The following is a 24,953-nucleotide window of genomic DNA, read 5'->3' as shown; positions in this document are numbered from 1 at the left end:
AGATGATCATCTCACAGCTGGAGCTTGGGCCACTAGTGTGTCAACAAAAAAAATGAAGGAACTTTCTTTGAGTCGACGATTTTCTTTCGTTTTTGGGTGGGGGTTATCTGCCGGTGGGGGTAATTTGTTGAAATTTTTTTCTCGTTATTGCAAAAATTGACCGAAGACTGTTATCAGAAAAAAATATTAAACACAACGACTATATAAATACATTATTCAACAACGAACAGATATATCATAAAGTGAAAACTATTAGAAGCGTTAATCGTGAACTTGGTAGTTATGAAGTGATAGTTACTCGCTATCTTGCTTTTGATGACAAGCGTTATATGCATGAAGATGGCGTGACATGTTACGCTTCTGGACACTACTAAACTTTTCGTAAATCACGAGCTGGAGGCGAGAAATTCACATTACAGAATCGCGCCCATTGAAAAACGTCGCACGGGAAAATGCAAATAAGCTAGAAAAGAGAAAGAGAGCATGCGTAACTTCACGCAGGCCTGTCAATCCGACTGTCAATCATGTAATCCCCCGTGTACGCAGTGTTCGAAAGTATTGTTTCTTGTGCAGACAACCGAAACGTAGCGCTTTTCATCGAAGAAGAATAGACGTAATTAGTGGCGTTATCTTGATTAGGTTATATTGTTTAAAAATCGGTCAGATGTAAAATTAAATTACCTTTCAAATGCCGGGTTTTCAATTTGTGTTAAGACTCAAATCCGGCAGATTTGCGAGGTTCGACCATCAATTTCGCCAAGAAAGCAAAACATTACAGAAATATTCCTTTAAGTTAATTCCGTACTGCCCCATACTATCGTAAAACAAATCTGTTTTCCCAATGGTAATGTATTGTTTTTGTCACTCTATCCAAGAACTGAACGTATAATGTAGTGTGGGGCTGTGCGGAATTTTACCTTCCTTTTTGGCCCGTTATTGCCGTCAGTTTCAGATAACACGTCGGTAGTCTATTTACTTTTCGAAAAGCTCAAGTATACGTTGTAGATTCCCGCTCCACGTAGGTGCACGCTCACTTCCAACTCAGCTTTACCATAGCAACACTTCGTTTGCACACGTGACCAAACAAAGCCAATGAGCAACCTCGTTTCGGGATCCTTTACAATTGTTGTTTGGTAGCCATAGCGACAGATAAACAAGTAGAAATCTTGGTTCGTTTATTTATCTCGCTCATTAATCGCGTGTACACGACGACGTAAACTATGGCTTATGAAATCGGAAAAAAATACGAAGGTCTTCATGACGGTCGATGGTATATATGCACCATCTTAAGTCAAAAAGGCGACAGGTACAAGGTTACCTTCGATGGTTGGAGCCGACAGTTTGACACAGTTCTCAGCGCCGACTGTCTTCGCCCCTGTACACTGATTGACGTTCGCTCCAGAAAGCGTTGGAGACCCAGCGTGAATTTCAACAAGTTGCTGCCAGGCGACGAAGTTTTCATCAGCATCGAGGGCATCAGAAAACCGGCCGCGGTCAGAGTGGTGGATCCTTTTCTAGAACTCGTTACAGTGGAGTGCGGGAACGAAGAAATCATTGCTTCTTTCCGCGATGTACTACCACCGCCAGAACCCACTCCTGATACTGTCAAGAGGCAAACCTTTCGAGTTTTAAAGTGGGTTAAGAGGCTGCGGAGTGGGACAAAAAAACCTTTTTACTTCCATAAGTGACTTCCATTCGCTTCGAATTCCTCTCAAGAATATCACGGCTAAATCAAACATAACGAGATGAAAAGAAATGATCGCCTAATCTGTTGACCAAATTCTCCTCGTCAGTACCATAAAAAAAGAATGGAGAACAGTATGAAGAATATGCATACTGATCTGGGGCTGCAAGAGGGGAAAGGCTAGCACAGGGTGATCTCTGTTTCTTTATCTCCTCTTACCTCAGTTTTCTTGGTTATCGCATCAGAAATTTGAGTCCTGATATAATTTCTCTTTTCATATCAATGCAATGCATGTATAAACAAATATTCTTACTGTTTAGGAATGCTACGCGTCCTTAACCCTTTCACCCTAAAGCGTGATTAGCATCTAATTTCTCCTTACAATATCACCCTTGAATCCTAAAAAGGTCATGAGAACAAAGAAAATGATCTCTTACCAAAGAAGCTCTTGATTGCTCAACAACCTCTCCCTGTCAATACGTTTCCTTTCAGTTAAAGGAAATGTTTAGAGAACAGAAAGGAGAATATGCATACTGATATTAGGGTGCAAAGGATTAATTATGAAGCGGTCAGTTCTATCAGGACATAGCGAATCTAACAAACCATTCGTAAGGCCACCTAACCCACGTGAGAAATTGGAGAAGCTTTTCAACTTTGTTGGAAGGCTGGCGCAGTAAACCATTTCAGAGGAATTTTTATGGAGATAATAAAAACAAATAAAATAACAATAAGAACAAAACTTTATTAAGACCATTCACGCAGTGGTCTCGTAAAACTGTGACAAAATGAAATTAGTTCATGTAATAAATACGATATATTACATTATAATTTCTCACTAATTCTATCGTAAATTTTTTCTTGTAGGCCTCAGTTAACTGTAGAAACCTCTACACTTTTATCAGACAAAATCCCCGAGAGCGACATACCTCTTCCATTTTCCCCACCGCGCCTTCTTACTATCACTCCGCTCTCCTACTTTAAGAACTATCCTGGTATGCTACATTAAAAACTGGAGGTCTTTCATAGGATAGGAAGGCCTAAGTAAAACGAAACAAACCTGAAATTGAACAAAATATAGACAGCCTCCGTAAGTGGTCTTTGGTGATCAAAACCACTTTACGCTGCCTGGAGCCTGTCGAGCGAAACCATCTCCCCTTACCCACCACCCTCATGATCTGAGAAGTGATTCTACTAACTAATGCCCACCATATATTTGTTGCCTCTCTCTAACATAGAGTTTTATCAGCATAATTTACCTTCATTGATAATTTCATTTATTCCCATTATCAGTCTGTTTGACAGTGAATTAGAATTGTAAGAACTCAAATGCTGATCATGCCTGTAGCAAAATGTTTAAGCGAATAGATATTTCTGTGACATAATCAGAATAATCGCATTTCCACAGAATACCAAGTTACTCTGTCCAGAAATTTTCTTTTTAAGTCATTCAAATCTCAGAGAAGTAACATTGTATTCTGCAAAAAAGACAGAACTTGTTAATTATCTGTTTATATATTTATTGACTGAATAAATATTTGAATTTGATATAAGCTTTCTATAGCTATCGTAGTTTTTGTCTTTTGGAACAACCGCTAATACTTTGTAAAAGGCCAAAAGATCTGCAAGATCTTTGAACAGAAAACAAACACTTCTTAGACAACTGTGGACGTTTTTGAAATCTCTAATGTCGTCGGAAGTACGATTGTCGCGGTTGTCTCTTTGAAAATTACAAATTTGCTGTCATTCATTCAAAGTATTCTTTTTCTTTCTTAGACAGAGCAAATTTTTGCTGGGTCAAAACCAGTGCAGCTCTGAGTGGACCTACACACACTAGTATTGCTTGATTTCCCAAACATTTCGTGTACAATTATTTTATTTTATTGGTTATTTTCATTATGAATTCACGTATCTGTTGGAGGGTTGCCTTCCTCGAAGGCCAGCTTTTCCTCCTTTATAAGACACATCGTCCGAAGAAGGAATGAATTTCTGCCTTTCGTCTGCGCCTGGCGAGTTCTGGTCGCTGTAGTAGCCATCTTCTTGCATAGAAAGCGGCGAATTTCTCTGTTCGTATTCAGGTGGATACTCGAAAACTCCAGAGTTTCTCTCGCAAACGTCCTTATCTTCATCTTCAGAATGAAGCTGTTCCTTCTGGCTTATGAAGTCGTCATCATTTACCTGGCTCACACTTTCTTTGGGCTTCTCTTTCTCGAGAGTGTCTTTACGAGTTTTTTCCAACTCGCTGTCCTTGCGTCGGGCAACTCTCTCCTTTGGTGGGTCCTGGAGAATAAATTTCTGTTTTTCTTCATCCTTGGGGTTTTCTGGCTCAAAGATTTCCAGCTCAATGTCTTCTGTAGGGAGGGGTGGCAGCGGGGCGTGTTTTTCTTGTTCTGAAGTGGGGCTGCCTGGAAGTCTTATGAGGCTTTCACCTGGATCCAGATATTCATCGTCAAATGTTGGCTCGTTTAAGTCTGGGTCATCTTCTGCATTCTCAAGATCAAGGTAACCTTCGCCAGTCTGAGAGAGAGGTAAAGGGAATCCGTAAGAAAGAGAGTGGATGGAAGAACTCAGTTTGGATAAATTACGATGCAAAATTACCGCAAAGATGACTTGAAATTGGGGTCAAAAGTAAGCAACCAGGCACAGATAATTCCCTAAATAGCTGGAAAGGATTGAGGTCTTATTTTGTCTCTTATTTTGAGTCATGGAACTTGAAATCGCTTTTGAGGTCAAATTTTTAATAAAGCATACCTCTGAAGATCTCTCTTCCAACCGTTTATCAAGCTCAGCAGTAAGGTCCGTGAATGAAGGTCTGTCATCCGGGCTATGCAACCAACAATGGCACATTACTTCGTACCTGTGCAATATATGAATAATTGGATACAAATGTAAATATGACCAACTTCAGGAATAGATGGATAGATTGAATATATGGATGTATGAATGAGTGATGAAAAGTTAGAAATGTTTGGCGAAAAATAAGAATGTGCTCGAAAAAGCCTCATCAAAACTCTTTTCACTGATCAATGAAATACTTACATTTCATTTGGGCAATCCAATGGCTTCTCCATGCGATTTCCTTCCATCAAATACTGATAAACTTCGTTGGCCGGGAGACCTGGGTACGGACATCCACCTTAATGATAAAGAAGTACCCTTAGACGACAATTTTTTCAAAAAGAATTAAATGTAGGCACCGTATCTTTAACATGACATCGCCATCATTAAAACTGAAAAACTTACCAAGTGTAAACAGCTCCCACAACAAAACCCCAAAAGACCATCTACGAGAGAAAGAAACGCGAGACACGTTACCAAAGTTTACAGGGACAAGTAACTTTTAACTTTCACGATTATCTGTGTAACTTACACATCACTCTTATGCGTGTAGACGCGGTCAACCAAGGCTTCGATGGCCATCCATTTCACTGGGAGCAAGCCCTATGGACGAACAAAAAAACGAATGGTTACTTTAAATCAGGAGGAAAAGCGATGTTTTCATTGAGAGCGAGATTGAAAACCCAATAACGAAGGAGTGAGCGAATTGAACAGGGATAAGCTAATAATGAAAACAGCAACAACAAAAACAACAACACAAATCCAGTTTCCTTAAGAGGAAATACGATAGCTTTTGATCCATTTTGCATAAGGAGCCGTAGGACTTTAAAATATCAAATATCAAAAACAGCGGTGAGATTCTTACCGAGGTGGTCTTGACGTAATTCTCTTCTTTATAGATGTCCCTCGCCAATCCAAAGTCAGCCACTTTTAAAACATAATCCTCACCCACTAACACATTCCGAGCAGCAAGATCACGATGAACACACTGAAAAAAGGAATCAAAATTGAAACGTTAGTATTAAAATCTTTGAATGAAAAAGGTGAAGATGATTTCCAATTTTACGGGTGATTAGCCTCAATCGGGTTCTCCTTCAATGAAAGAACCAAAAAAACAAACAGGACGCGCGAATAACAAGGGATGTTGAGCAGATACCACAACTGTCAACCGCTTTCACTTTCGTCTCCGCTGACAGAGATCAGGCAACTACTCTTTCTTTCACGTTGATTGTGATAAAATTCCTTTACGGGAACAAAAAAACCCTCTAGAATTTGTCCCTCTCTCAATATTTGTATCACATAGCTCAGGAGTGACCAGGACAGAATTTCTCCTTACAACATCAATACACTATCAACCAGATGAGTGATGAAAATAAAGAAAAATATCAATTTGAGGATAATTGGGTTGATCCAATACTGAATCCTCTGAACTAACATTAGAGTTGTATGGTCAAAAGTAAGGAGAATTACAAATTTGATCTGGGAGTTATAGGGTTAAGTGCAGCTTACCCGTGAAGACCAATCTTCACTCGTGTTTCATCCGCAGGTCAAAACAATATTTATATCAAGTTATTTCTTTAATTGCTTCGTAGATTTAGGTATACCACACTCACTTTTCTTGAGGTAAGGAATTCCATTGCACGAGCGACTTGCAACGAACAGATGTAAAGATCAATCGTTGTGAATGTAACGTCAGCGTGTTCGGTAGGCGTACTCCATTTTGCTTCGAATATGTCTCGGCGTTTCCGCAAGAAATCCAGTAAGTTACCATGCGGACAATACTCTATTATGACCCAAAGATCTCTCTCGCGACCTAGGGAGAAGAATGTTGTTACTATTTGCTCTGTTTTAGAATAAAAGTAGATGCTACGGTCGATAGGTGAGAATATTAACTAAAGGGAAAAATGTCGTGTATCAGTAAAGCGTTACTCTGGTAAAACGTTTTCTGGCCGTAAATAAGTGACGATGCGGAACGCAATTAAGAAGGATCTTTTGAAAAGGTATTTCTTAATTGCGTTACGTAAAAAGTCTGGAAAATGTTAGGAATTTTTTTTGGACTGAAATATCAACGTTCTTTGAGTTGGTTTTCCAGTCCGCTTTCGCATAATATGAAAGCAACTTTTACATTAAAAGCAAAAATTTGATTACAATTCAGCTTATCCTCTAATAGAATCAGAAGAAGAAAAGAAAATTACCATTAGCGATGAAAATGTTACTAAGTGTTGTACGAAAGGGTGAAGCTAAACAACAAAAGTTGAATGAAGTTAAACCTAGCTTAAACGAACCTTTGGTGCATGCGCCAAGCAAGTTGACAATGTTTTTATGCTCGCCTATATGGATCAGAATCTTCAGTTCAGATGCCAAATCCCTATATTCAGCTTCCGTCGCAGAATCTGTAGAGACAATTGACAGGTTAGTGGAAAAATATTCTTGAAGAAAAGCATTTTTAATTAACAACAATAGTGAAGAACGAATACGAACTGTAAACCAGGGGCGGGTATGATTTTACAGCAGAGAAGGGGATACTGCACATTCGCGTCTGGCTGGGTTTTTATTGACCTACAGGGGTAGTTCTCCCCCTTAACACTGACTTCTTATGAGAAGCCGCTCAGTGTTCCTTTGTAAATACAGAATGATGAAGTTACCTTTAAGACTTTTCACTGCAACTGCTGTTACTCGTTTGTCATTCACATAAGGCCGACTCGTGGATCCAAATCTTGACCGTCTGCGTCCAGACTTCCGCTTGGTGCTACCGCGCGGGTCAAACGCCACGATACCAACCGCATGCGCAAGGAATACTTGGCCAAACGCACCAGATCCAAGGGGCTTCACTGTGAGAGAAAATGTAAGTAGCAAGTCAATTGTTGTGATTGTGTGTAAATGTCATGTTTTTTTTTTCGGTTTAAACTTGTCTCGCAACTGTTTGGGGACACAATTGGATGAAACTTTTCACAATGTGAAGCCAAAGAAATGAGCATTGCTGGCAAAGTTCTTGTGACAGGATTGCACAATCGAAATCAAGTCACATTTTTAGCGACGATTTTGGTAACGTTGCTATAATTGTTTTAACCCGCTGCTCCGTGAATTGTACGGGGAGCTACTCGACGAAGTGTCTCGCAAAACTTTGCCAAATGTTTTGTTGGGAACATAGAAATTGCTGTTCTGCTCTCGGCAAGTGGCTAGATCTTTTGTGCATTTATGCTTACTTTAAACCTAGCGACAAGGCACTACGTTGCGTGTTAACCGAGATAGGATATCAACGATGGCTTATCGTTTAAGAATTCATGCCTCTGAGAGGTGAAAAGTAATCTTCGTCATACTCACAAATGAAAATTCAAACACGAAAGAGGGGAGCAGTTAAATATTCGTTGATCACGTTCTTACGACTGTTATTAATGCTAACTCTAATAAAAATCCGTGCTACGAGTAAACGAAACGGGGATACACACTCTGTACTTACAAATTTCAAGGCGTTCCCTGGGAAATTCCCATTGAGCGTCGTATGGCAGTTTGCTTGTTTGTTCCAACAAGGATCTCTCTGGATCTAACTTCATAATATAATCAGGAGCAGGCGGAAGCGTGAAGATGTAAAATCCGCCGTATCGCTTCTTTCGCCGATAAAGAACCACAATGATAAATAGAAGGAACAAGATCACGAAACTGCTGACAGCGATAACAACGATCAAGGCAACTTTGGAGAACTCGCTTTCGTCCTTAAGGAGTTTGACAGCTCCGACTATGGGTTCTTGTGGAGAAATGAGAAAAAGATAGTGAAACTCACGAGGCCGATCCACTGGGGAGTTCTGGAGGGCCACTCCCTCCCCCCAGGGAAAGTCTGGAAGGCTACCCCCTTCCCCCGTATCATGCCAATGAGATTTTGGATCAGTTTTAGTATATGATCAATTGCGCACCTACCCCTCCCCTAACCCGACATTTCCCCTAACGTGCTATTAGTAGAATTTTATTAGGTTAGGGGAGGGTAGGTGCGCAGTTGCTGGGATGAACCGAATTATTTTACTACTTGCTGACACCAAAATTCTTGCAACAACAGGATTGCATGCTACTACTCGACTTGGGGTCTTTAAAATTTACTCATCTTTAAGTGTTCTTTACCTTATTTAGGCTCTGGCTAAAAAGAAAAAGAAAAGTGATTTTCTGTGTTATTTATACTAAAGTATGGACCATAAATTACTGGGTCCGTCCTTGAAACCTTGTTCAGTCGACATACAGCCTCTGATGAAAATTTGTATTCACTTAAACGCGGCACAAACTGATCTTAATGAGATAGTAATGAATTTAAAACAACTTACTAGAGGGCAAATCGTAAGTCTGATTTTTCCTTCCTTGAGAATTGGTTGCCACACATTGATATGATGCTTCGTCGCTCCCAACCGACACTTCAATGATATACACCGTCTGGTTGGCGAATCTTCTCGTAGCATCAGGTAGCAGCACAATTTGACCTTCGCTGTTGATTCTCTGCCAGGTCACGGTAGGAGGTGGGTTTCCAGTCACAGCACATTGCAGCTGGACATTTTCCTCAAATTGTGAGATCTCTGTCACGGATACAGTTGGCTCCTCTGCATGGACATCAAAATAAAAACATTCGGCTTCAAGTCGCAAGTCTAAACTAAGCTGTCCTCAACCGTCTACTTGAGCCCCTCACCCTTAGTTAGACTAACATCTAACTTCTCCTTACAAAATCAGCACTGAATCAACAAATGAAGGTCACGAGAATAAAGGAAATGATCAGCAAGTTTAGACACTTCTGATTGTTGAACAAATTCTCCTTGTCAGCACCATAGGAAATGTCAGAAGAACAGTAGGAAAAATATACCCAAAATATCTTAATGTATTAAGGCTAAAGAAAATTTTAACGTACCAATCAATCTATAATTCCTTTCCTTTCCCATGATAGGAAAACAAGGCAGAATTTAGACTGTTTTGGGAGGTTTGGATACTAAACTTTAAATGAACTCTTTAATTGTCTATGATCATGAATCATGAGCTAGAAAACCAGGGGTTGCAGTGGGTCAAACTTTTTCCATTGGCGGCTGCCGATGGTGTTAAAGGCGGCTGTACCGCAAGGAGTAACCTAAACACGAAAGCCTGCTCCTAAGCTGAAAAGACGGCGGTGTACCGCCTTTTAGCGAAACCCCTGAAAGCCTGTCATTCACTCATGCAATTGCAATAGGTCGTGTCATGTTTTTCAACACCTTCTGGGTCGAAGTCTTGCATGAATACAGAAATGTGACGAATTTTAGCTCTTTATTTACCCAAGATATTCAAGAACGTATCAGCAGATCCTGGACCTCTGACGTTCTCCACTGCGCACTGATAAACGCCTGTGTGATAAGAGTCGCTGACAGAGCAGATAAATATTCGCCAAACCCCGGGAATCGTTCCTCCACTCATTTCGTAGACACCCCTCTGCAGTTGACCGCAGTCGTCACTCTTGGTTTTCTGAATTTTTATTATTTCTCCGTTTCGTCTCCAAGTGACAGATGCCGGCAGAGGATTTGCAGTGACATTGCAGAATAATTCAACGCCTTGGCCTCCGAGTCTGGTTACATTAGGAGTGATGGAAACACTCGGCTTTGTCAGCTCTGCAAGGAAATTTCAAACGAAAGGAAATGTGAGAACTCCGCCGGTGTAAAGTTATCCTGTGCTGGGTTCTCGATCAGTTGATAATTGCATCTGAAAGTCGGAACGTTATGATTCTTTTATCTCCATTTTCACCATATATTTTGATAATGTTATATAAATTTTATGATATAAAATGGGAGATGGAAGAGACTACCAAAAGCTAAGAAGAGGGAGGGGGGAGGGGAGAAGATAGGAGTCACGATGAAACACGAAAGTAGCGTCAAACTATGTACACCTCTAAAGCTCTCAAATTTAATCTCTAACGTATCGTAACGCAACGTAGCATATTTCGAAGAGAGGAACTCTAACGTAACGTTTCACTCACCCTGCAACACCAAGTCAATGGACTTTGTCATGTTGAATCCATCACTAAGCTTCACGGCTGAACAGATGTAAAGACCAGCATCGTCGAGCGACGCATTAGTTATACGAAGCTCACTTATTTCTTTATCCTTCCTGACTGATCTACTTCTGAGGGTTTGTCCTCCTTTAAACCAGGATGGGAATTCTTTGAAGACACCAATATTGGCCTCACATGTTAATGTGATGTTATCACCAACATTGGCTGTCACAAGAGGATTGGGCTTGACATATAAATCTTGGTAGATTGGCACGTCTGAAACGCAGAAAAGACAATAGTTGAAAATCGAATTTCACATGTTATCTTCTCGCAGAGGGTGGATTCCACTCTGATTGAGCTCCACGAGTGAAGGAGTACTCTCCAGGACTTGGAGTTTTTTTTTTTAAGAACTTGGCTTGAAAAAGCCTAATCCGGCTGTAACAAATCGAAGAGTTCCCTAATTCCACAAAGGTTTCTTAGGTACGAAAGGTCTTAAATTTTCCATCAAATGAACACTGTAGTATTGACTGACCTCTTCGAATAAACGCGTACACCTTCGAGTCTTTCTTTCCACGGTCGGCGGGGTTTGTTGCGGTACACTTGAAAAACTTTCTATCGATGTGGCTTGGTACTATAAGAACGCTGGTATTAAGAGACCGTTGTTCTACCTTTCCAACAAAACTACTCGAGATTCTTATCCATTTTCCCGATGGTTGGCAATCAGAAGGTTCTTTGCATCCGATTTTGATATTCTGATATTTCCACGAGAAATTAGCTGCAGGATTACTGCGTTCGGTTGTGCACTTCAACTCCTCTTTTCTATTTTTGAAGACAGCAGGCTTTTCGAATCCGCTCTTAGTTTCTTTGATTAACTTCGGATGAACTAGAGATTGAAATATGGAACAATAACCGTCCGTTAAAACAAGTTTCAAGGAGGAGTTTTCAAAGGAGGCTGTTAGTATAGGGTGTACATGGCCCCGCTCAGTCAAGAGAATTTGTTAACTCACCACTATGACTAAGTGAATCAAGCGTGCCTTCAAATGCTATAGGGCATTCAAGCAGGACCCCTTGCTAAAAAACCAACACTTAAAATATTCATCAGTATGCATATTGTCCATGGGGTTCCCGGAACATTTCCTAGGGATATGGCATGGAGAATTGGAGAAGAAATGAAACACCTGTCACTCTCAGCATGGCTGTTACTCCGATGTTTGCAGTTCGCATTGGAATTTGAAGTGGTGCATTTTGCAGGGAGGAGAGGGGGGCACAACCCAGACAAAAACTCTCAGAGCAATGAAAGAGAACCAGCAACAAACTCAACCACATGTGACATCAGTTCCGGAAATCGAACTCAGATCACAGCCAGTGCTTACAACGCTGCGCTATCCCTGGTCCCCGCGCCACTGTTACAAGGTTCCACTGGGTAAGGACTACAACACATTGAGCGACAGTTCTATGTGACAAACCTGACAAACCGTTTCGTGCGCGACTCACGTCACCACTTCCATCATGGCACAAATTCAAATCAGATGAAATTTGTGCAACAAAAGCTTTGTCGCAGGGAGGAGGATTTTCACAAAGAAGACCATGCAACAAGAGGTGAATCATAGCAGAGGCTTAAAATAAGTTCAGTGATTTGTCCCTCAGTGCGTACTGCCTTAAGCCATCGATCTTTCGATCCCCCTGACATGAACCTGAATAATTCGTTAAGCTTACCTATAACTTGAAGCCGTGCATGCCGTTTTACTGGTTCATCCAAGTCATTGTTAACTACACAAGTGTAGTTATCGTCATCTTCCGGAAACCGGGTGTCCACGACATTTAACTTACTTAGCCATCTACCGCTTGTTTGGGAACTCCATAGTTGGCTTAAACACCTTCTCTCATCCCCCCACTCTGCTACAAACTTAGTTCCATCGATGGAGGAACAAATTCCAGTTTTTCCTTCGCATGTGGCGACTATTCTGTTCCCCTTCTGCCACTGTACCGTTGGAGGGGGGGAACCACTTACAGTGCAGCGGAATGTGACTCTAGAACGCTCTTCTACAGACCGGTGTTGTGGTGGACCGGCTATCCTTGCTGGTGAGGGAACTATGTAGCAAAAAAGATATCAAAGGAGTTAGCGATGCTATGATAATGAAATCACCTAGATATAAAGCTATATCTGTATGACTATGTGCATGACTTTGTGAAGTAAGAGATATCAAAGGAGTATGCGATGCTATGATAAAGAAATCACCTAGATATAAAGCAGGCAAGACATTTAATTGAAAATCTCTTGGCGACTGTTTTAATACGTTTGAATGCATGAGGAGTTCACCACAGTTTATATGTTAATTTTGAAATCTGTATGACATCTTTCTCAATGCTGTGATACGCTTCGCTTTCACACGCTGTCGTTAAATCTTATGCAGCTATTCGAATTCCACTTTTCTAGCGCTTTAAGTAGAAAAATCCCAGCTCTTGCTTTAACCCTATGTGATTCTAACCCATTGCATTTACAGAGCACGAGAGGGCGCTTTTCGACAGAGAGTCGTAAAACTAAATCCAAAGATATCACAGCGACCAAAGTAAAACTAAGTAAACTACCCAAAACGCGAGAAAACGCGGGTAACCAAGTCACGAAATTTACAGCTGATTGAAGGAGATGGTGGCGCGAGTTTTTTCTCGGACTAATCACAGAATGAAGTGAAGCAAAACCAAAGCAATCTCGGATTATTTTCGACACACAGTTTTGAAATATTGCTCTATCGATACGATCACACAATGACCAGCAGCTTATCTTATCCAATAGTCTTTTTATATTCCACGAAAGAGCGACAGAACCTGGCCACTAGGTTAATTTACCTGCCACATCGATGATGATACTAATGTTGGCGGTAGCATTGTATCCATTGCTTTTCCAGCAGAGATACTCCCCTCTGTCGCTTCGCTTCACATTTTTCAGTTCCAAAGTAACGTTTGTCTCCCAATGACCCGTTTTCAAGGGACGTGACGCTTGACGGATCACCATAGATGTATCTGTTATGTCCTGAGGAACTGTCGATCCTGGATTTATCTTAAACCACTTTACACCACCGTGATGATACCCACTGCAGACTACTGTGACGCTCTCATTTACCTCCAAAGGACCACGAATACAGGGAGGTATGGTTTGAACGTTAACATGTACCTGAAAGTCTGCAAAGAAAATATGAGAAAAAAAATCCATGAGAGTGCAATTACGGTCTGACATTATTCCTTGAATTTTATGATGTAGTTGGAGGAAGGCGTGCGCAGTCAGTTCCCCTTGTAAACCTTAACGGAAAGGAGGAGGATGGGGCTGGGAACAATCACAGACTGTGGGAGGGGTGGTTAGGTTATTGAAAAACGTTAGCTTCTTAACCTTGTTGATCTCTGTCCACCTTTAAAGCTTGGGGGAATATTCTACAAATGAGTTTGGATCCGTTTCTATAGTTACCAAACATAAAATTGCGTTAGATCCCCCATAATAGTCGAATTTAGTACAAAGTAAAAGGGGTACAAATATTTAAGAGTGAAAATTTTCGGGAAGAAGAAGAAGTGGGGGGAGGGGGGGGAGAGAGAGAGAGAGAGAGAAGAGGGATGGGGTTAAGGGGCGGCGGGGACCGAAAGGGATCGTACATTTTGTGTGTGTGAGGGTCAAGAATGCTTCTATCAAATAAATCCACATTTTTAAATTAAAAGCATGAAATTTGTCTGTAGTACATCCAGTCCTACCCAAAATTATCATCAAGGCAAGTCACCACAATATTTCACTTTGCATAAAATGTTGCTTGTTAAATGACACAAGAACCAATATCAATACATTAGCCGTGATTACACACACCTTGGGTTTGGGGCCTTACGGAGGGTAAATAGCTTGGGTTTGGTTAAACTCAGGTTTCATGTTACCCATGGGGATGCGGTTACACTGTAAAAGACTCCCTTCAGGGTCAGATATGATTAGATATGAGTTCACTGACCTGAAAAATTGGCAGGAAAAGTACAGAGCGACATGGATGTTACGAATCGAGAACTATTAAGCTAAATTTCAGTGATTCTCCTGCCTTTTATTCGACAGTCCTCCATAAATATAACAGTCCAGCAGTTTTTTGCGAGAAGACACCGAAGAAGGCGCGAAATTAGCCAAGCGCATCGGAGGTCACTTCAAAACACTGCAGGCGATTTCCTGTATATGCTACATTCTGCTTTATGATTGGTCAAGCAACCTCAGGAAGCAGATAAACCGAACTTTTCAGTTCAGGAACTGTCATGGGAAGTTCTTTTATTCTTTTTGACGTATCCATGGAAATAACCCTAGGGCAGTTTGGGTCTGGGGAAAGCGGTTACACACAAAAACGTCCTTGCCCGTGGGCAAACACTATTTACCCATGGGTAAAAAGGCCAGTGTAACCACGACTATTGTATTTGCTAAACATCATTCCTACCTATTGCCTTCCTAAGTTTCACTTCCTTTGGCTCAGGAACAACTTGTCCATTCTTTCCTAGAGCCTCGCATTTGAATGTCATCTTGTTACCAGTAAAGAGTATTGAGAAATTCTGGCCATCTTGTGTAACAGTTTTGTCTGACTGTGGAATCTCTTGAAAGTCCCCATCCTCTGAATATTTTCTGCTTAGCTTCACCTGTGTATTTCGATCATTGAGTTGGCAGTCCAATTGAAATACTGTTCCTGAGATGACATACGAGAGCCCAGAGCCACGAACAACCCATGCTGCAAAAAGACCAGTAATTTATTGAACCATAATGACATTTTCAACTTTCATCAGCAGATTAACATGTGGTTAACATTACTCACTCATTCAATGTTGCCTTAACTAAGCCAACATTAAATCTGGGAAACATTACTTGATTTTGAAGTTAAGTGTAATGAAAAAACTAAATATTATATGATTGGCATTTGAATGGTGATGAATCTTTTCATCCTGCCTTAATTCCTATGTGAGAAGGGTTGCAAAAATAATTATTATCTTTTACTGTGTCTGCACCTTCCTTCATTCCTCCTTAAAAATTAAATCTCCACAACAAATTGTAAGACTAAAACACTCTCAAATTAATTATATATTTACCAATAAATAAAGCACCAATTTATTTGAAGCTCCAACATTGCCCCCTCCCCCCCCTTTTTTCAGGGCAACCCACTGGCATTTGACCATCATATATGCCTGGGGGTGTGGAATTTGAATAAGGGGGGGGGGGGAGAGTAAGATGTTGATGCTTGGAAATTACTGATGCATAATGAGCTTGAGGTATCTGCTACATTGAAAACCTTGGAACAAGACAGGCCTAAGTTTTCATTTTATTTTTTTCACAGTTGCTCACTGTCCACTATTCACTATTTATCAAGAAATAAATAGAGATTGAATAGCACAGCCAGACCGACTGCTGCATTTGTGATTGAATACTAATACACATATAATGATAACTGCATCCATATGCACTTACATAAAGTCTAGAAACATCTAATGACAAACAACTACAGCAATTGTACAGCTTACACAGATTTGAAGTGCAGCGCTTTTCTTCCAGGCTCCATATCATCCACTGTGGACATAATTCCTTGATAGGGATCCCTTGTTTGCATACAAAGTAGCCACTTGGATCAGTGGGATCACCAAACTTTTCATTGGGCTCAAGACATTCTGGATGTAAAAGAAATGTAAACTATGCACTCAGTTAAAATTTGGCAGAATCTATACTGAAGGCCTTCTCAAAGCTGGTCATCAAAAGTGTTCAAAGCAATTTTTTTTGAGTAAAAACACCTGATAAAACTCTGAGTAATAATCTTTAATAAGTTTATTAGTAGTCCATCCAGGCGCTGACATGCTGCAACAGAAACTAAGAGCAGCTAATCCCAACCTGCCTGGAACATAAGCAGGTAATTTAGTGTTAACAACTGAGTTGAAAATGTAAATTGGCCACTGTAAAGTGTCCGGAGGCTGACATTTCAAGTGTTAGCCCTTTGTCAGAGTGATTGGAGGAATCATGGGTTGTGAGTGGGTTTAAATGCAGAAATGGAGCCACACTATTGGTGGGAATATGGTGACAAGAAAACAAGAATAAATAAGTTGAATGAAAAGCTCTTGTTGATACTGTGGGGATTGAGAGTGCTGATTTAGAAAATAAATTTTTGTTCTAGTGTTTTGCAGCTCTCTGAACTGCCTAGATGTAGGGAAAGGCTGCAAACTGCCATATGCTTTTTAGAATGATTATGGAGATTAAAGTGTCTAGTGAATGGTTTGGATGCATCCCTGTCATTTCTTTCTAAGTCTTGAAGGTGTTCTCAGAATCGGTCACCTAGTTGTCTTCCTGTTTCACCAATTTATAACTTTTTTTTTCTTTAGGAACTTACCCACTTTATTCATTTATAATATAAGCAGTCTGTTACCCATCTTTGCAAAATAAATAGTGATAGGACTGATTACAAACAAACCCAGACCCCTCAACTACAATATGTTCAAAACCCATGATATGCCCAACATCCATGGTACCACATGTTTTTTCCGGAAGCTATGATCAACATCTGAACCTGAACATAGCTGGCGAAGCTGGTCAGGACTTCAGAGAAAGTAAATAACTATAATAGCACTTTTAACAGTACCTTCAACAAATAACTCCCTTGTAATGTTGCTGGAATATCCTGGCTGTTGAGAGATTGTAACTACACAAGTGTAATTTGCTGCATCTACCCATGAAACTGTCTTCAGCATCAGAATATTTTCATTTAAGGGAAGGCCTTTTAGTGTTTTCCTTGATTGTAACTGTGTCTGGTGATTCTGAACTTTCCCCCCATTTTTCAACCATGTGATAGAGACTCCATTACCGGGCACCTGACAGGAGAAATTGAAACTCTGATCTCGAAGGACACTGGAAGTGAATGGGTACACTTGAGGCCAAGGACGTCTTTGATCACCTAACAAAGTGATGAAAATAAATATTTCTGTCTGATAATTTCCTGGTGGAAACATACATGTAATGTGACATCCTAAAAATTTGGAGGACTTTGAAAGGAAGTAATGCTTATCTAGGTATCTGGGTACTGTGATAAATTTGAAATAATTTTCAGAGATTATGATGAATTCTACCACCATTTTGGTTAAAGGAAATTACATAAGTTAAGGGACTTTGATGAAAGAGGGTCAGTAAGAGGTTAACCCCATACAACCTAACATCAGTATGCACTATCTCCATAATTTTCTTCATACTTTCCTATGGTACTGACAAAGAGAATCTGTTAATAATAATAATAATAATAACTTTATTTAAGTGTCAGTGTATTTTTGCACTGCTGTGCTAATTGGGGACACTGTAAATAAGGAAACAAATATCGTAAATGAACAGAAACTCGTTAAAAACCCCAACTGGTAGGAGGCAGACCAGTTGGCTATTTACAAAGCGTGCAGGAGTTGAATTTGGGGCCACCGAAGACAAATCCATCCAGTGGCAGGGAGGAGGACTTGAACCCGGGACCTCCGGCTTACAAGTGCAGCGCCCTAACCACTAGGCCATGCTCACCTCCTCAAAAGCTTTACTTGGGACCATTTCCTTTATTCTCTCATTATTCTCACAACCTTTAATGTTTGATTCAGTGGAGCTACCACTGTAAGGATAAATTAGATGCTTGTCACTCTCAGTGATAAATGGTTAAAATGGAGATCTTTTGTCACACCCTTCATTGTGGTAAAGACCCCCCTGAAATGTAAAATAACAAGATTATTTCATCACCTGTAAAGACAAGCAGGCTAGTAATTTCCTCTTTAATAGTCTTGTTTATACTTGGCAAGGTAGCCTTGCACATGTACAGACCGGCATCATCCAGTGACACACTTTTAAAATAAAATCTGTTTTTCCTTTGTGTTATAGATCTGTTATTTGGAAGAATTTCCTCTGCTGGATTTGTATCATCTTTCTTCTTCCATAAACTAGAGGAAGATGCTGTCTGGTCATTGGTTCTACAGTTGATTGTCAGAGGGTCTCCGACAAATAATCTCTGATACTGTCTCTTCTTTGCCATGAAGTTAAACTCTGAAATACAACCACTACATTAAGTAAATGATTCTCTTTCAACCAGAAACATTTTCATAGTCAGGGACAAAGACAGTAATTGTAACAGTAACATAGTTCATGTGACAACTAGGAGCTATTCAACACAGCACTTAAGTCATGCCAGTCCCTTGAGTGTAAGATCTTGTGTCTTATGAATAAAGGGGGAAGGTTTCTAAAGAAACTGTGGTGCTGTGTCAGTGGGAGAGTATAGCAGGTAATTTAGTGAAAACAACTGAGTTGAAAATGTAAATTGGCCACCATAGAGGGTAAAAAAGCTGATGTTTCAAGTGTTAGCCCTTTGGCTTTTTTTTGTAGAGATTTAGAAATATCACTGGCATGTTTGGAAATAAGAAACTCAAAGTTATCTTTGACAATATTGAACCCCGAGACTCTGTGATTAATACCTTGGATTCTCCTGACAAGTAGGGGAGCTTTAAATGTGCCACAATTAACAAAAGCCAATTCAATTCTGTCCGATTTCCAAAAGGACAAGATAATTGACCTGATTCTTAATAGGAGTAAAACAGTTTGTAACTGATCTGTCCATGGTACTAAATTTCCCCATAAGCTTCATAGTTTATTTTGCTATACAACATGACTTCTCTACCTGTAACTGAGAGCAATCCTGATTTGGCTCTATATCCCTTATATATGCTTAGTCCATGTGCAAACGTTGTACGGCATTCAAACAGGCCAGCTTGAGAAGATGTAACTGGTGACAGCTGAAGAGTGCTCACATATGTATCATTAAAGTTCTGTGATGTACTAGAAACTCTCTTTTTGTTTTTATACCATTCCACATTTTTTATGCCTTTTCCAGTTACAGTGCAAGTGAAGGTGACACTTTCTCCTTCTTTTGCTGTAGTATTTGTTGGAAGTATTGAAAATGAAGAAATGTATTTTCCTATGAAAGAATCAAATAAAAGATTACTGTGATTAACATTTCTTTTGAGGGGTTTTCCAATTGTTGCAGCCATTGTCGTCTTGTCCTTGGAAACAATGTGCATGATTGCGGGTCCCATTTACTGCACAATAATTTTTTATTTATCATGCAATATTTTGATTTTATCATGTGATAAATCTCATTTACTGCATGATAAATTAAACTTAAAAAGTGGATAGCCTGTCCTCTATGGGCCACTGTACCAGACACAGTTCAGCGCAGATTATGCTTCAATCATATGAAGTGCTTAAACTAAACTTTTATGCACATATTTATATTACAATTTGAGCTAGAGTCAAACTCTGAAATGGTTTAACCTGTTGTTGTTCCATTCATCACCCAAACTTTTTCTATCCGCATAGAAGTTGGTCCAACTTTGCAGGAATATTTTCCTTCATCAGTCTTTTCAACATTGTTGATGGTAAATATTTGTCCACTCTGTGTAACTTTGATTCCATCTGCAATCCTGTCAAAATCCTTTTTATCTTTTGTTTGTTTTAGAGAAACACTAACATAAGGATCATTCATTTGACAATCTAGATCAACAGAGTATCCAATTATAGCTACTATGTTGCTTGGTGTGTGACCATTTGCTAGGGAGTACTGGGATCCCCCTGAAAAAATAACAATAAACAATCAACTAAAAACGATCAACTATATAAAGATAACTAGCAGTTTCTTATGGAAAGTGAAGTGCTGCAAGGTTAATTCATTATACTGTGAGCCTGTAAAGTATGGCTTATTAGTTAAGGAAAGGAACCTAGGAATGGTTTAGTTATTATATAATGCTTTGTAAAAATAATTAAATCACAGAAAATATACAAAAGTACAAGAATAAAGTGTAAATATGTCAAAAACGTGTTATTTTCAAAGGATGTTTGTAATTTTTGGGGAAGGGTATGGATTTTTCACTTTCAAATGTTTGGATTCTCTTACCCCCATAGATACTCAAAGGTTTCCTCCACCCCCCACCCCCCCTCCTCCTCGCTCTCTGTAGTAGATAGCATGATAGCCTGAAACTTAGCAGAGAAAATGGGTGCTCCATCTCCACCAAGAACAACATATACACACGCATAGAAAACCCCTCAGCCTTTTTAAAAACAATACATGATACTTACTAATAAAAAAGATTGAAAAATAATGTCTAACAGTTCAAGAATAGGCCTCAAGGCAAAAATAATGATTACATAAACTCAAGCCCAGACCTATGCGCCACAGAAAGCCTCTCAAGATTAGTGTTGCTGCTTGCTCACTGTGGCGCCATTCACAGCAATTGCATAAATAATACTGATATATAAACAATAAGTGAAACTTGAGGAAATCGGTGTGCGTTTTGAGGAACAGATTAAGTCCAAGGACAAATATACAAGCATATTATCACCCAAAATAGAGGTTACAGTAAGGTATGGTATGGTAACTTTACTTATACAAGGTATTTCCTTCAGGTACATTTAAATTCAAGTAGAGAAAACTAACTACCTAACTAAACTAGAATCTAAGATAAAAAACTAAAATAATAAGATGAAAAGAAAACACCTGCTTTTCAAGGAGGCAGTGTGTAAAAATAACATATTGCCGAGTAAATCATTTCACTGAATTGAAATTCAGGTCCCTTAATTTTCCCTTAAATACAGTAGGGGGAGTCAATTGCCACACCTCCAGAGGCAAGCTGTTCCATAACACACTTCCACAATAGGATAGACTTCTTTTATAAAATTCAGTGCAGGGTTCTGGAACAGGAGCTTGTATTCATTCTCTTTAAGGTTATAGCTAGTTAAATCACAGCGACAAACAAAAAGTGAAGTCAGATATTCTGGAGCTGTGTTATTTATAGTGCTATACACCATTATTGCTTTACTAACTACGCGCTGATGGACAAGTTTCGACCACTTTAAACAGTGTTTATTATCTTTCACAAATTTAATCCCAGCCTACTGTTTGCTGCATGAAATGTTTTCTTTTGAGTGTTTTTTGGTTTGACTTAGTGAACAAACAAATATTTTCCTTCTTTTGTAACAGCCATAGAATGCATTTTCATCTTCAGTTAAGATTTTAATGAAGACTTACACTGTATCGTAGAGGATGTAAGGTTTGAAAATTAAGGAATATCACCTAGGTGACATTCTCAGATATCATCCAGTTTTAGCTAGGGGTCACTTGGTCATGTGATGCATTTAGACCAATAGGGCTCAGGCGAAAATATTTGATGGATCATAACAAAAGTTATAATGATGATGATTATGATACCCATGATTACGTCAAAAACCATCCCAGAAGTCTTAAGTAAAGAGGTTGCACTTATTGTAGTGGTTTCTGAAAAGGTGTTTGTTAAGATTAATTCTAATAGTTCATGATATAAAATTGCACTCGCAATGAAGAGTTCACTGGAAGGAGAATTATTTATGAGATCATGGGAGTGAAAGGGTGAAAAGAGTATACTACAGTTTTACCACTGACAAGAGATAAGTTGCAAACAGCTTATACATGTCATGTAGATTATTTGCACATGGTCACAAAATTTCACAACTTCTATTCTCTGGAGGGAACTGTCAAGATCATTCATTCTCCTTCTCTTTCTTCTATGAATAATTGCTGTTGAAATGTTTTTTTGAGCTGATTACATTCACAACTCAGATGTTATGCCGATCATCATGCTCTTACATGTACCACAAAGTAAGGGGTAACATGTTCTTTAGAGTTACCCAGTAATAAAGGAAAAACTTCTGACAGTATTTTTTTCCACAATTCATTAAGGTTCTGCTTGACAATTATGAGGACTGGCAGCTGGTGTGTTCATTATCTTATAAGTGATCCTATGGTTAAAGATAACAATCTCAGATTAATTAATAATGAACTTTTTCAACTCTTTCTGCAAGCAGTTTATTGTTCTGAAGTTAGAACCAGTAAATTAATTTTCTACCTCCAATTAAATTTTAATACCCAGTTCAAAATACAATTCTCACATCTGCATCTGAATTTGCAGAAAAAAATACATGAAACATGATTTTGTCACATGAATAACAGTTTGCCATATGAAAGGAACATATGACCCGGTTTTTAAAAAAATAAAACTGTCTTTTTTCCTAGACCATTACAACTGGGGTAATGTAATTTCATGAATATTTGTTGAAAGTCAATATACTATACATTCATTGCACATGTTTGCTTTGCTTTACAGCAAAAAGAAATTACTATTTGACTTGTTTTCAAAGGAGCTCTCATGAATATTTGCACTGATGACGTTGGTCAAATGCCAAACAATATATTCTAAGTAGCCTCCCCACAGGTACAGTAATTATTAAGAGCAATCTTAATTTCATCATAATTAAAAAAGAAATGTTCAAATTCACATATAAACCTTTATTTCAAAAGACGAAAACTTCTCCCTTTTGAAATTAGTGTTCAGTGTTGGCAATACAAGTGGGATATGAACAATAATTTTCATCCAAATCAGCTTAAATGTATTACTCCATGCTAATCAGAAATCATACTGAAAACCGAAGCAAAATGGTGCCAGGTAACATAAATGAAATTCTTCTTCATCTCCCTCAAACTATGCAGACATTTAAACCATAAGATGGAAAATACTACACTGTAAACCCGAGATTAACGTACTTGACAAATTATCAAAGAACACAAATTCTGTTATCATTAATGTTATTCATTTTCTTTTTTGAAAATACAATCAATAAGAAGTGTCATTAGTATATATGATTAAAATTCATTGAGTATTCTGCTAGCGTAATGCTGACAGGAAAAAAAAATATGTTACTCGAGTTTTGTTTGAATTATATGGGGGATGGAGGAGGAGGAGGAAAAATGAAAAAAACCCTATGGCCAATTGACGTAATTACTTCGAAATATTTGTTTTATTTTGATTAAAATAGAAGAATTCGCAAAAATTATAAATAATTATTGCGTAGTTGTGATATGAAAAGAAAATAACTGCCAGAGGCAGTTTCCTCTTCTCTTATTTTTGCCTTTAATTACTCATTGTAAACATTAGCTAAGAGGACAGGAGGTGCGTGTTTGCTAAGTTGCCATACGAAAATTCCGCGCAAGGGCACTTCATGACGGGTTTCATTTCAAGCGTTGTCGTGGTAATTACCTTCCAAATAGACAAGAACGAGATGTATGACAAGTTCTTAGAAAACATCGAAAAACACAAATAATTTGCTTATGCGTGAGATGTCAAAATCACTCACGTAAAATTTATCATGTGAGGATGTGAGCACGCAGCTACAGTCTCTCGACGTTAATAAAGTACCGCTTATATCTGCTACTGGGATCGTACTTATTTACATATCTTCGTGCTGAATAGTAATAGAAAAGCCGCTTTGTAGGATTTAACACGAGATAAAAATTATTACTGGCTAAAAAAAAAAAAAAAAAACCGACGGAAATATCACAATATTCTGCTACATTTAGAACTGTTAGGGAAATTTGTGTTCAGAATTATTAGTAGTGCTATCTAGGCCAAAGGTTCGTGAAACGTTTTGTGTTATTAGCATGTTATCTGTGCTATAATAATATGAATATGCATGTGTGGAATGTTGTAAAGCGTTGCTCAATTTACGAGGGAAGTGAAAACGTGCAAAGTTTGTCTAGTGCTGTAACGCAGATACTGAAAGTTTCAAAACAATTAATTGCAAATGGTGAGTGGCATTGTGAAATGGCTAGTACTGTCTAGATTCGTAGGAGAATCGAAAGCGGTGATAAAATATCCCTGCAAAAATAATCTATTATGAACTAGAGACAGCTGTGGTGCAGTAATTAGTTCACTGAGTAGATGGATGAATAATTAAAGAAATATGCTGTTATTGACATGAACTATGAAAGTAGCAACCCGTAAAAGTTTTTCCATTAGGCTCGGCATAGCACGACATTTCACGCCGATAGGAAAGTGAAATCGACGGCAAGGTTTGAAAACCAGAAATTAAAGGTAAAAGTGTTATGACGTTTGTAAATCATAATGAACTAACTTTATTCCTTAGTAATTTGCGTTAGCGTGAATAATAATTGCTTTTAATTTGCCGTATTAAACACGCGTTGAAATCCGTGCAGCCTCCGTTCGAATAGCATCAACTGCGGTGTAACCTTTCCATCATTGCATCTTTAACCGGTAACTGCATGTACACAATGCAAACTGCTGGGCAATTGAGCAATCAGCTGAACCACTCACCTCTAAACTGGACAAAGAAGAAAAGGGTAGCTAAATAAGACGCAATCTGCATCCGCAAACGTGCCATCGAGAAAATCGAAGCGAAGACTGAATTGAAACGGTTTTGAGTCCCTAGCTTTGGCGAGAATGAACCCACTAAGGCTTCATGCACTTTACAAGCGTTTTCCCAGTAGCTGAATCGAAATTCTCTCGTTGAACATTAGCGTTAGCGACGGCCAATACAATGTTGCCGCAGATAGAGATAATGACTAAACTTCA

At 39.0% G+C, this 24,953-nt stretch overlaps 1 protein-coding gene across 1 annotated transcript; it reads right to left on the bottom strand.

Annotated features, from left to right (window-relative positions):
- Window positions 1–2,406: 2,406 nt before the first annotated feature.
- On the bottom strand, window positions 2,407–24,953 carry LOC131788533 (vascular endothelial growth factor receptor 2). The gene is made up of 23 exons (XM_059105616.2): window positions 24,696–24,953; window positions 19,831–20,127; window positions 19,178–19,474; window positions 18,250–18,549; window positions 17,126–17,437; window positions 16,023–16,166; window positions 14,954–15,238; window positions 13,353–13,685; window positions 12,222–12,596; window positions 11,038–11,388; window positions 10,491–10,781; window positions 9,796–10,125; window positions 8,830–9,099; window positions 7,980–8,264; window positions 7,165–7,350; window positions 6,805–6,912; window positions 6,133–6,332; window positions 5,385–5,507; window positions 5,052–5,122; window positions 4,925–4,965; window positions 4,721–4,817; window positions 4,433–4,538; window positions 2,407–4,198 (listed from the first exon to the last, which is right to left on the bottom strand). The coding sequence occupies exons 1-23, from the start codon at window positions 24,760–24,762 to the stop codon at window positions 3,578–3,580; spliced, it is 5,490 nt and encodes a 1,829-aa protein (XP_058961599.2). The 5' UTR covers window positions 24,763–24,953; the 3' UTR covers window positions 2,407–3,577.

This window comes from Pocillopora verrucosa, chromosome 14 (genome assembly GCF_036669915.1).
Source record: "Pocillopora verrucosa isolate sample1 chromosome 14, ASM3666991v2, whole genome shotgun sequence".
Classification (NCBI taxonomy): domain Eukaryota; kingdom Metazoa; phylum Cnidaria; class Anthozoa; order Scleractinia; family Pocilloporidae; genus Pocillopora; species Pocillopora verrucosa.
Note: the sequence above shows the minus strand (reverse complement) of the source record. Positions and strands in the feature narration are given on the sequence as shown.

What these genes read in the sequence shown, in the direction of transcription:
- LOC131788533 (XM_059105616.2), bottom strand. Translation starts at nt 24,762, where the DNA reads ATGGCACGTTTGCGGATGCAGATTGCGTCTTATTTAGCTACCCTTTTC. An exon ending in GCGCTGCACTTCAAATCTGT is followed by an intron (nt 15,239 to 16,022) that starts GTAAGCTGTACA and finishes GTCTTTTTGCAG; the next exon opens with CATGGGTTGTTCGTGGCTCT. An exon ending in TGGAAGAGAGATCTTCAGAG is followed by an intron (nt 4,199 to 4,432) that starts GTATGCTTTATT and finishes CCTCTCTCTCAG; the next exon opens with ACTGGCGAAGGTTACCTTGA.